The sequence below is a fragment of the Engraulis encrasicolus genome, chromosome 19 (assembly GCF_034702125.1).
Source record: "Engraulis encrasicolus isolate BLACKSEA-1 chromosome 19, IST_EnEncr_1.0, whole genome shotgun sequence".
NCBI lineage: Eukaryota > Metazoa > Chordata > Actinopteri > Clupeiformes > Engraulidae > Engraulis > Engraulis encrasicolus.
Genome location: NC_085875.1, coordinates 3,820,574 through 3,833,469, shown reverse-complemented (window position 1 = coordinate 3,833,469; position 12,896 = coordinate 3,820,574). Strand labels below are relative to the sequence as shown.

The following is a 12,896-nucleotide window of genomic DNA, read 5'->3' as shown; positions in this document are numbered from 1 at the left end:
TGGACTCCCGGTGATTTCCAGACAGAAGCATGGTTACAGGGGCTGAAACGTGGGTCACCATGCCGAGTGGGTGTCCGTCCAGGGCACGTGCGGGAACAGGTGGGGATAAGTTGTGGCGTCCCACGCCCAGTTGCCGGGCAAGTTCTGTATCCATGATGTTGGCCTCTGCTCCGGAATCGACAAGGGCGGACAATGTATGGGTAGTGTTGGTTAGCAGGAGGCGGAGCTGGAGCATGGGCTTACGAATGGGGGGAGGCTGGAGACGTGTTGAGCTCACCCGGATCTCCCCTACACCTGATGAGCTCTGGCTTTTGCTGGGCAGGAAGCAACTCTGTGGTTCTCACCTCCACAGTATAGGCACAGGTTGGAAGTGAAGCGCCGCTGACGCTCTTCAGGAGTGAGGGTGGCTCGGCCTATCTCCATGGGCTCGGGCTGGCTAGACTGAGGAGTGACTGTGGAAGGCAGGAAGGCAGAAGGAGTGCTGCGACCACGGGTGGCTGACTGGTTCTGGCGTCCTCTCTCTCGTCTTCGGGTCTGAATCCGGCGGTCAATGCGGGCTGCGAGGTCAATGGCGGCATCCAGGGTGCTGGGAAGATCGTGGGAGACAAGCTCATCCTTGATGTAATCCGCCAGGCTCTGATAGAAGGCATCCACCACAGCTGCCATGTTCCAAGGGCTGCGGTTCACCTGGGTTCTGAAGTCGATTGAGTAGTCTGCCACGGTTCGGTTGCCTTGACGCATGGTCAGGAGCTCACGGGATGCTTCAGAACTCGAAGAGCCCAGGTCAAACACCTTAGTCATCTCAGCAGCAAACGCTTCGAAAGTGGCACAGGCTGGGGTTTTCCTCTCAAACTCAGCTGCTCCCCAGAGCCGAGCTCGACCGGTCAGGTGGGTGATTACATATCCAACTCTCGCTCCCTCTGTTGCAAAGGTCCGGGGTTGCAGTGAGAATTGGACCCTACAGCTTGTCAGGAATGCTCGCACCTGTTTTGGGTCGCCATCAAATCTTTCAGGGTTCCCGATCTTGGGTTCTGGAGCATTTGGAGAAGGTGATGTTTCAACTGGAGCTGGAGCATCGGATGGTGCAGCATTGGGTTCTGGTTGGGGCGGAGAAGACGGGGTTGTCAGGCTCGTGAGTTTCTCTATCACCTGGGTCAGCTGCTGTTGTTGTTGCTGGAGTTGCTGTTGGTGCTGGTGGCCTAGCTGGATCAAGGACGCGATGTCGCCTGTCAATCGGGTGACTTCTCCCTCAGCACGTTCAAGACGGTCCATGGCATTGGGTTCGTGCGCTGGTTGCATGATGGTCAGTTCGTACTGTCAGGTACGAGGCAGGACAACCAGATGCGAGTCACGAACACCAAGTGTTCCTTTATTGAAGGGAAAAGGGGAGGGGAGAAGAGTTCTGTGTTCAGAGTTCGGGAGTAAGACGTAGTTGGAGAATCGCTGGATGAAGGCAGGTCAAGATCCGGGGCAGGAGAGAATTCGTGGTCAGGTCAGGCAAGGTTCAGTAGCAGAGATCAGTCTTCAAAGTAGTCGGCCAGCAGGAACAGTGTTGCTTCACAGACGAACTGACACTGAGTGTGTGGAGACCTGGGTTTAAATACTCACACAAAAGGCAGCAGGTGACAAGGAACAGGTGGCAGAGTTAATGAGCACTGATCAATTGAGCTTCCTGATTGGCTAGAGGGTGATAGAGAGTTAGAGTGTGATTGAGAGTTGGAGTGTGAGAAGGCGTGACAGCTGGCAGTATGTGGTGGAAAGTTACCCAATTAGTGGCGCATGGAGCAGACTCGTGACAGTGGAATTTAAGGATGATTGTTCACACTTTAAATAGCAATGCATGACTTCTTCTGGCCTAGATTTACACCTAAAAACACTGCATTTCATGTCAAATCAAACACAAGGAGAGCTGTATAGAAAACCCACAAAACATCAATATGTTCACTATGAGATGTTGTTGTTGTTATGCATGTGTGTGTGTGTGTGTGTGTGTGTATGTGTGTATGTGGGTGTGCATGTGTGTGTGTGTGTGTACCTCTTTAACGACACTGTATGCTTTGGCCACGCCCTCTCGCAGGTCGACCGGCTGCTGAGCCAATCGGTGACGAGAATAGCGCTTCAGCTCTCCACCTCCACTCCCTCCCACAGACACCATGTCATAGGCCGTCTCTGCTGCAGCCTGAAGACACACACACACACACACACACACACACACACACACACACACACACACACACACACACCTTTTAATATCATAGGAAACAGCCTACCATCAGCCTACCAACGCCTACACACAGACTCACAGACTCACACACACACACCCACACACATACACACACACACACACACACTCTCTCTCTCTCTCTCTCTCTCGTTTATAGCATCTTTCGTAGATTACAGCAGCCTACACACTCACACACACACAACCTGCAAGAACACAGTGAGGCTGGAGGTGTGTGTGCTACATTATGGCGTTATTATTATTGGTGTCATGTCATTGTCCCATAAAATATTAACAAATACTATAAGATAATAACAATGACTTGTCCAGGGCAAAGTCTGACATCTGGAGATAATTCGATTTGATAGCTGACAAAGACAACACTCTGATATGCAGCTCACATATGATAGCCAGAAACTGGTGGTGTGTGGCTAACGGGCAGCATGTTATCAAGTCCGGGCAATAACGGACATAACTTTGATATAATCACACGTTTGCAGGGGGGTGTGCTGCTGTACTGTGCGGTATGGCCATCTCAAAAAATGAACCTGTGCAGGACTCTGGTGTGTGTGTGTGTGAGTTAGGTGCTGTTTCCACGTAGCAGGATATTTTCATATGTGTGTACTTTTTTCTCCTGCTTAGCTGGAAACACAACAGGTGGATAAAAATAAAATCTCCATTGTAACATGTGCATTTTAGCCCCGTAATTGGGATATTTTTAAAGCTGGATATTTGACATGTGGATTTTAAAACTCTGGCTATGTGGAGACAGAAGGGCAAAACCAATGCGTTTTAAAAAATAGCAGGCTACGTGGAAACAGCATCTTAGGTTGGGGGTGAGAGTGGGCAATCGCTACCTGGATGGTCCTCAGCATCCGATTGGTCAGCTCGAGTGTTGCCATGGCAGTGGAGGTTCCGAAGGAGGCGGAGCCTCTCTGAACACCACGTACGATTCGACCGTCAAGGCCAGAGACACGGTATTGCTGGATAGGCAGCCAGAAGAGGTCACGACAACCTTGAGCTAAACAGACACACACACGCACGCACGCACGCACGCACGCACGCACGCACGCACGCACGCACGCACGCACGCACGCACGCACGCACGCACACACACACACACACACACACACACACACACACACACACACACACACACACACATTACTAAACAACAAGGACAGGTCGTGACAGTCCTGTGTTACACACACACACACACACACACACACACACACACACACACACACACACACACACACACACACACACACACACACACACTTAATAATCACCCACAGATTGACACGCAGAATCTTTAGTGCTTAACTCATTGGCTGCCAGTCATTTTCATAAGAGAGTAACCCTGATTGCCAGAGGTTTTTCAGTATTTTGGGCGATTTTTCAAGGCCTACAGAAAAATGAGTTCTATGTCTATATGAACACCACCCCTATCAAAACACAGGTTAGACTCTCAACTGTCATCAGAAAAAAAAAAAGTTTGTCTCTACCCCTTTCCATTCTTTCATAATCAGCTGTTGAACACAAGTGGAACTCGCCAAAATGCTGACTTTCTCGCCTAAAAGCTGAGAAAACGTCATTTAAAGTCTAGACCGTTGCGTTGGTGTGCGGGTGCAGAGTGGACTCTGAAATTACTTTCTAACACGTAATGGTCCCTCTTCTTGCTTTATGGCAGTGAGAGAGAGGCAACCCAGCCTGCTGGAGCAGTGATGGCAGCAGCAGACAGTGTCTTACTGTCTGCAGATGGATGTTTACTGTCATCATGTTTCTAATGCTATGTGATTGCGTCTGATATTGTTCAATGCATTTTCCTCTGATAAAGTACTGATCACATATTCAAAATAATTACACAAGCCGATTGGATAATGATGCTAGCTAGTCTGTCACTAACAGCATGCTTTCCAAATAGAGGTGAATGAATCTCACCAGTAGGCCAGGCTACTACTCTGATCAAATAATCTGCGTACCCCCTATCTTTCTGATGATTCAGTAAGCTGATCATACTGTATAGATTAGAGATGTACAGGATCCAAGATCCGGTTCCGGATCCTGCAGGATAATAGGGGTTTTTCAGACTATCCGGATCCGGCAGGATCTTAAGCCGTGGATCCGGTATCCGGCAGTTACCTAAAAATCAGGATCTGGGGCATCTCTACTTTTTACGTAGCCTAGGCTTTTCAGTCAGTCTTTCACAACCCCAATCGCTGCATGGAGTGAAAGCCCTTTGGAAGTGGCCGTTGAAGGCAGTGTGGCAGTAAGCCAATGAATCTTAAAAATAGTTTGCGCCAACGTAATAAAAAGGGCCCACGTGTGCGAGTTGGCTATGTGTTTCGACCCTTTCGTAGGATCCGGTATCCGGTTCCGGATCCGGCAGGATCTTAAGCAGTGGATCCGGTATCCGGCAGGATCCTAAAAATCAGGATCCGGTGCATCTCTAGTATAGATCTATAAAACAGTAACTGTAGAATGATTTTTTTAAAATAGTTGGCTAACTGAGACTCTATTATTTAGGGTTAGTTGTTAGCGATTTTGAGCTAGCTAGAGATAGCTAACTTTCTGTCAGACAAGTTATAAACTGAGCTGATCTCTTGTGAGCATCCTCCTGATACTGTGTAGGCTGATCACATAGGCTATCCAAAATGAAACGACTGCAGATCATCTGATTGAGCATGTTGATAGCAAACTAACAAACTACATTGTGGGAGTTGTGGGTAGGGATGAAATTTCTTCTGGACAAATTTGCTCCTCCTTTGCCCTGTGCTCATCCAAAAGGACACTTCTGCCACCTAGTGGCACTTACAGGATCGGTTCCTACATGCATAGAGGTCTGACATTTCTACACATGATAGGAGAGACGTCCACCAAAGCATAGCTGCAAAAAACGTAATTGACGGTAGATTCCGTCAATGGCACGTTGTGTCACAATTCGAAAAGACGGTGGACTTTGTCAATGGCAGTCAATGAATTAAGACACACAAGCATTTTTTTCTCATTTTCTGACTTTAAATCAGATGGAACCTGTCCAGTTTTAGGTGACTTAAGATCACACACACACACACACACACACACACACACACACACACACACATGTGACGGAGGTCATCTTGCACCTGTTCGTCCCCTCAGGGATCGAACTTGCCACCTCGTCAACTACAACGGTCCGGCAATGGGAGACACAGTACGATACTGCTGGACCAAGAGACCAGTCCCCAAGCCCAACGGCATCGATACGGTATGAGGCTTTGGGAGGGAGGTTTACTAACGTTCCACGCCAACTCTGCTGGTTAGCCTCCGTTACACACACACACACACACACGCACACACACACTGACCGAGCTGCAGCAGTGAGTGTATGGGCCCCACTCCCCCCAGCAGTCCAGGCAGCTGATTCCGCTTGATGTCCGAAATCCACTCATGTAGCGCATAGGAGACCAAACGATCAACACCTAGCAACCTGTAACATACACACACACACACACACACACAGTCTAATTTCACAAGGGGGACTAATAATTTTCAACTTAATGAGCATGTGTGTGTGTGTGTGTGTGTGTGTGTGTGTGTGTGTGTGTGTGTGTGTGTGTGTGCGACATTACCCCTGTCTGTAGCAGAGTCTGCGTAAGGTTAGTTCGGAGCAGTTCAGCTGTGCAAGGCCCATCAGAATACCAGCAAACGTACCCTGTTCCCACACACACACACACAAACACGCATACGCACACACAGTGGAGAAGTGTTGCAGAGAAAATCCATCGACCGATTCCACTTCAAGGGTCCAACTGTCGTGTTGTGTTGCTTAGTTACCTGCTCCATGGCGACGTGTTTGCCATGGTAATCAAGTCGGATCGGAACATCGGAAGTGAAACGAAACTCTCTGGAGAATAAAACACACACACACACACACACACACACACACACACACACACACACACACACACACACACACACACACACACACACACACACACACACACACACACACACACACACACACACAACATTAACGACACACACACACACACACACACACACACACACACACACAATATTAACGACTAAATACATAAATTACAGAGATGTTTTCAGATTGTTGGTGTTGATTGCCAGTAATCTAGATCAATATCGATGTTTTTTGTAACAATTATACATTATATTCTGTGCAACAACTACAGATATGTACTATGGTTCGTTTGAGATTTTAAGCTCTCACTAGGTGGGTAGGTCTACATGCTTCGTTTTAAAAACATATGACGAGCTAAACAATCACTTATGTGGCTAAATCGTTATTTTTCCCTTTAGAAATCTTTGCTAGATCGCTAGACTGTGACTCATGACTTTTCAATTGTAATGTACGTCAGTTCATGGGAACCAAAGTCATACAATTATGTTTGTGGTACTCCTTTTTTGTGTCTTTGTGGTACCTGGTTTTTGTGTCTTTACTCTGGCCGAATTCCAGTGAACAGGTGCAATGTTTAGAGCTGCCTCTGTGGTAAACTTTGCCTTAACTATGGCGCAAAAGATGCAGAGATGTTTCCCAGCGGCTGCTCACTCTACCTACGGCCCAGCAGTGGGTTGTACCAGCAGCTGATCGTAAGTTCCAACATAGGCTACGGTGAGGGTAAATTGTTAGCCTGGTTCTAGCCAGACCTCTGTGTGTGCTCTGGAGCCCCCTGGTGGCACTCCAAACACACACATCGGTCTGGGAGCATGTGGCAGAATTCAATTTCTGGACGCAAAAAATAATGCTGAGCATTTATTGCATCAATATCAATGGCTGCTCGCATTGAGGAGTCACAGGACATATCATAGACTATATTAATGCTTTAGAGATCAACAGAAAACGTTTTTGAAGGAATTTGCTGATATTGAAGCAATAAATGCTGCGATTATTTTTTTGACTGGAGAAATGGAATCCTGCTACACGCTCCCAGACCTAGTAGTGGAGCTCACAAAGCTGTGCGGAACTACAGGTCGGGCAAGAGCCAGGCAAGTAAATTGTGCCTACGTTCGAGTTTACGGACGACTACAAAAATACGGGTTGCACCATGAAGATAACGTAACGTAACACCTCCGACCTACCAGGCGCAATTTCCATCTTAGGCGACAAAACCAGTAAATATCTTTTATTTAGAACACCAAAACAGAATGAGATAGCAGTCATGAAAAACAATGCTATTGTACAAAAAGGACTTTAAAAAGCTCTTTTGTGTGCGTGGGTTTGGGTAACTACTTTACATGAGAGTTTGTGTGATAGGACTAAATGAGCTTGTCTGTTTACTCTTATACTTAAAGGGACACTGTGTGAGATTTTTAGTTGTTTATTTCCAGAATGTATGCTTCCCATTCACTAATGTCACCTTTTTTCATGAATACTTACCACCACCATCAAATTTTAAGTATTCATTATGACTGGAAAAAATGCACATTTCATACATGAAAAGGGGGATCTTCTCTATGGTCCACCATTTTGAATTTCCAAAAATAGCCATTTTTAGCTGCAAAAATGACTCTACTTGGACCATACTAGGATATATTTGTTTATTACTTAGTAAACTTTCATGTAAAAATCAACTTTGGCAATAGGCAGCCCAGTTTCAATGAGCAGCATAGTTGCAGTACCTTTTTTGACCATTTCCTGCACAATGTAATAATAATAATAATGTTGATATAATATTGAATAATATTGAACCTGAAAAAGATTGGTTGGTCACTGAAGGAAGATGGGGCGTGTTCTTTTTCACCAAGGGGGGTATGCTCCTGCTCACTGCGGCCATTCTGGTTGGCTGTGGAGATGATGGGGGCGGGGTCATGACTGCTGGATGACTCTGAACCAGCCGTCCTCTTCATGGACACACACAAGGCTGCAATGCGCGCGCACACACACACACACACACACACACACACACACACACACACACACACACACACACACACACACACACACACACACAGACAGACAGACAGACAGACAGACAGACATTGTGACAGCTAGAGCAAGAATGTGTGTTAAGATGTATGTGTGTCGAAATGTGTGTGTGTGTGTGTGTGTGTGTGTGTGTGTGTGTGTGTGTGTGTGTGTGTGTGTGTGTGTGTGTGTGTGTGTGTGTGTGTGTGTGTGTGTGTTGTTAAGTGTGTGTGTGTGTATGTTTTCTTTATTATGTAGTGAGTGTGTGCGTGCATTGTGTGTGTGTGTGTGTGTGTGTGTGTGTGTGTGTGTGTGTGTGTGTGTGTGTGTGTGTGTGTGTGTGTGTTGTTAAGTGTGTGTGAGCGTGTGTGTATGTATGTTTTCTTTATTATGTAGTGAGTGTGTGCGTGCATGTGTGAATGTGTGTGTGTGTGTGTGTGTGTGTGTGTGTGTGTGTGTGTGTGTGTGTGTGTGTGTTACCATGGTGGTCTGGAGGAGAGAAGAGTTCCACCTCAGCTGCTAAACTGCTGAAGAAATCCCTCAGGAAGAACAGAGCGTCCTGAACACACGCACGCGCACGCACACACACACACACACACACACACACACACACACACACACACACACACTTTATACAAGTAGTCTTCAGGAAGCTCCCGCAATACTATTTCTGTGTCTCAAATGGTGTACTTGTGTCAGTGCACTGACATATAGTGAATAGTGCCCACACTGCACTGAGGACTTAAGTGCGTAGCGATCGAGGGAAAATTTTCAGCATGAGCGCCATATTACTTCATCACTTTACTGGTATTGGGCCATCACTGTTACTTGTCCTGTCTTGCACTTTGATGTCTGTAAATGTCAGTCCCGTGTATGTCTATGTCCTTTCATAGTATAAGACAGAAACGTAATTGCAATTTTCTTGTATGACCTGTGCATATGAAGAAATTGACAATAAAAGCTGACTTGACTTGACTTGATATGAGATACAGCACATGTCACACAACCAGGAGGCCTTTACTGATGGATGTCTATAGTACTGCTTTCCATTCAATGTTGCTATTAAAGGCTTATGAAAATTGCTGGCAGCCAATGAGTTAAATGAGGTTCAACAATACTGGATCATCTGAAGAAAATACTGCAGCTCTAGTTAACAGAGAATGACATGTGACATGGAATGGATATGATTGAATTTAGAATAGAGATCGTAGTTCTACATTTAGAATGAGAGAGAGAGAGAGGGACTGACTCAGAGAGAGAGAGAGCGAGAGTGGGAGAAGATGTGTTAATGTTCTATTGTCCTTAGAGAGAGAGAGAGGGAGAGCGAGAGAGACAGAGACAGAGACAGAGACAGAGACAGAGAGACAGAGAGTGCTGCTGACCTGGGTAGTGTCATGAGGGAGAGAGAGAGAGAGAGAGTGTGTGTGTGTGTGTGTGTGTGTGTGTGTGTGTGTGTGTGTGTGTGTGTGTGTGTGTGTGTGTGTGTGTGTGTGTGTGTGTGTGCGCGTGCTGCTGACCTGATCAATGTTGAGTCGTAGTGGCATGAGAGAGACGCGCAGGCAACACTCGTCAGGAGACTCATCAGCTGCCACCGAGACATGCACCGCACGCACCGTCACCTGCACACACACACACACACACACACACACACACACACACACACACACACACACACACACACACACACACACACACACACACACACACACACACATTGTATTTAGCCTCACCATCACCTACAGTAGGGATTCTTAACCATAGGGCCGCGGCCCAAAGCTGGGCCGTGCTCAGAAACCCGAGGTCCGTGGAAAAGTTTCAACCTCGCACTTGTGGGCCGCGAGGGGCCGAGCATTATCAAATAAAGATGCTGAAGAAGACAGCGTACATCTTTTTTTACTCTAGCGCAGTTCTGCTGCTTAAATTTAGTGATCACGCGCCACTGTTTTTTAATAGGCTAGTGGAAGATGTCAAAGACGGCAATACACTTAGCAGTACATGAATGGAGAATGAGTAAGTGTAATTTGCCGGCGTCTTCTCTAATCACGTCTCGTTACAAAATATGCGATTGCAACGTTACGCAAAATAATTCTGTTTACTGACAAAGCAAAACCGTTAGCCATGTGTCCCCCAAAATACATTTAATTAAAGAATGTTGCATGATATAAGGGTACAAAGCTTTTCGTATTTGACAGCCTGTCATAAGGCTAGGGAATTGCGTTGCATCTGCCCATTTCTAAGTAAACGCGTCTTGAATCAAAGGTCAGCAGATTCATCACAAATAGCAAACGGAGCTGTCACAAATGTCAGAGAAGCATTCAAATGTATGAATGGCTGTGGCTTGGTGCATTGTGAGTGGACTAGGCTCATCATTGAATATAGAAGAGTGAGCACAATTAATACAGTTTTTCCATTACAAAATGCATTAATAGGCCTAGCTTACTGCATTAATAGCCTGCTATTTTTAACAGGATTTAATTATTTTGATAATAATAATAACAATAATAACAATAATATAATATAAGGTATAAAATAAGTAATATAAAGTATAAAGTACAATATAACATAATATAATATAATATAATATAATATAATATAATAATATGGGCCAAATTATTTGTATATACAATATGTGTGGGCATGGGCAATATTAAATGTGCCCCAGACCACTCTTCACTGAAAAAAATGGGCCTCAACGTCAAAAAGGTTAAGGTTAAATCCCTGACCTACAGCACTTCTGGTCATGTTCTCATTGGCATGTAGTGTTGCATCTCACCATGGTATGGCTTTGTGTGCGCCGCCACCACGTTGTCTTTTATGTTAACTTGGTAACTTTTGAACAGGTGGTTGGATTTTTCCCTGATGTGGTGTGTTAATGCTCTAGGGTAGGTTCATGAACTGCTTAGATGTTGGAGGCCAACACTTTCAAGATGGCTAAATTTAAGATGGCTGAATTCAAGATGGCGGAATTTTTGTTTGACCCATTACATCTGACCGGATGGATGGATTTGACCCAAATTCAGTGTGTTGATGGTCTCGCGCAGGTTCATGAACTGATTAAATTTTGGAGGCCAACACTTCCAAGATGGCTGAATTCAAGATGGCAGAATTTTTGTTTGGCCCATAACTTTAGACTGGGTGGATGGATTTGGCCCAATTTTTTTAGCTGTGTTTTCAAATAGCTGTTTGTTTTTAAGCCTAAGCACGGCACTGACCTATGTATACGTAAAAATTAAATCTATTTCTTATATATATTTGTATTTAATATGTACACTTATAAATAGGTGGACGGGAGTGGTAGGAATGATAGCAGACTGGAAGCATCACGCTTCGGGGATAAACCTTTAGCAGTCGGAGGCAACTACACATGCCTACTGTAGTTTCTAAAGAAATTAACACCTCCAGTTCATGAGATGTTGTTCTGTGTTCCTTTCTTATCTCTTCGATCCACCATTTTAGTGGGACAGACACTCTTGGAAATGTTCAACACTGCACCATGCTTTCTCCATTTGCGGATAATGGCTCTCTTTGTGGTTCTCAGATGTCCCATTGATTTAGAAATGGCTTCATGACCCATTTTGCAGATAGATAGAGAGGTCAATTAGTTTTATTATAATTTGTTCCTGAATGTTGATGCATAGCAGCATAATGACATGGGTGAGCTATTGCCTAGTATACATTGTCAAATAGGTTCTATTAAAATTATCCCTTGATAATAAAGTTGGGTAGAAGTCAGATCTGGGTAGCTGTGAAAAATAACTCAGGTATTCGCAATAATATGGTTAATTGTGGTTATCTCGTCATTTAACAAGGGGGTTAATTACTTTTTCACACTGGCTCAAGCAGGTTTGGATGCCTTTTTTCTCTCTTAACACATTAAATAATGACAGAAAAAAATTAATTCCATGTATGCTTGGGTTATCCTTGTCTAATATTAACAAGGCCGACAGGCGGACAACAGATGCGTCCCTCTATGCCAGTTCCAACTATGCCATTTTTCCCCCCAAACGCCCCCCTGGCCTCCTCCTAGCCTGTCAACGCCCCCCGAGGATGTACTTTTTGTTTATTGGTCATCATGGACACTCCAAATATTGTGGCAGGCAGCAAGCCAGCAAAATGGCGAGACATGGCTTTATTTTTTGCAGTTTAGGGTATAATAAGCTTATCATCATTCTTGGATTTGGAAAAGAACCATAGGCTATGATTTGAAATTTCACATAGCCTAGATGAAGTAGGCTACATTACAAATTACCAGACATTTATTAGGCCTAACAACCTTTAGTATCACGCCATTTCAGCATTATGTGCATGTGGGAAAGAATCTAAACATCGACAAATAATAAATAAATAAAACCGTTTGGGTGAATCATGCGCTTATGGGTTGACCCTTTAGGTGAATTATGGACTTTTTTTCAATACCAGCTTCACCGTCAAGGCACAAAGCAGTGAACTTCCGTGCCAGAGTTTATCAAATGCACACGACTGCAAAGCAATTACGAAAGACGCGTTCTCTCCTGTACTCTCTCTGAGCGCAACGAAAAGCACCATTGCCCTTCCAAATGGCAGTTGGTTTGATTTTTTAAACTCACTGCAGCATTATTTTTAAAAACACGCATTTTGTGCATTAATAACCTCCTGACTACCAGCAGTTCATTTTTGTCCTCTCTAGAGGACATTTGTAAACTGCAATATCTCCCACCCCATACACACTACTGTGCTAACTCCCAATGGTCTTTAAAGAGGACATTCAGAGATTTC

General features: G+C 45.0%; 1 protein-coding gene across 3 annotated transcripts in view; it reads right to left on the bottom strand.

Annotated features, from left to right (window-relative positions):
* Window positions 1-12,896, bottom strand: part of LOC134434836 (autophagy-related protein 2 homolog B-like) — a 71,347-nt gene that overhangs the window by 6,894 nt on the left and 51,557 nt on the right. For all 3 annotated transcript variants that reach the window (XM_063183461.1, XM_063183460.1, XM_063183459.1), the window contains 8 exons: window positions 9,659-9,760; window positions 8,622-8,700; window positions 7,926-8,097; window positions 6,041-6,110; window positions 5,836-5,918; window positions 5,572-5,693; window positions 3,079-3,242; window positions 2,036-2,179 (listed from right to left, as the gene is read on the bottom strand). In XM_063183461.1, coding sequence (XP_063039531.1) covers window positions 2,036-2,179; window positions 3,079-3,242; window positions 5,572-5,693; window positions 5,836-5,918; window positions 6,041-6,110; window positions 7,926-8,097; window positions 8,622-8,700; window positions 9,659-9,760 — 936 coding nt within the window. The remainder of the gene's footprint in view (window positions 1-2,035; window positions 2,180-3,078; window positions 3,243-5,571; window positions 5,694-5,835; window positions 5,919-6,040; window positions 6,111-7,925; window positions 8,098-8,621; window positions 8,701-9,658; window positions 9,761-12,896) is intronic.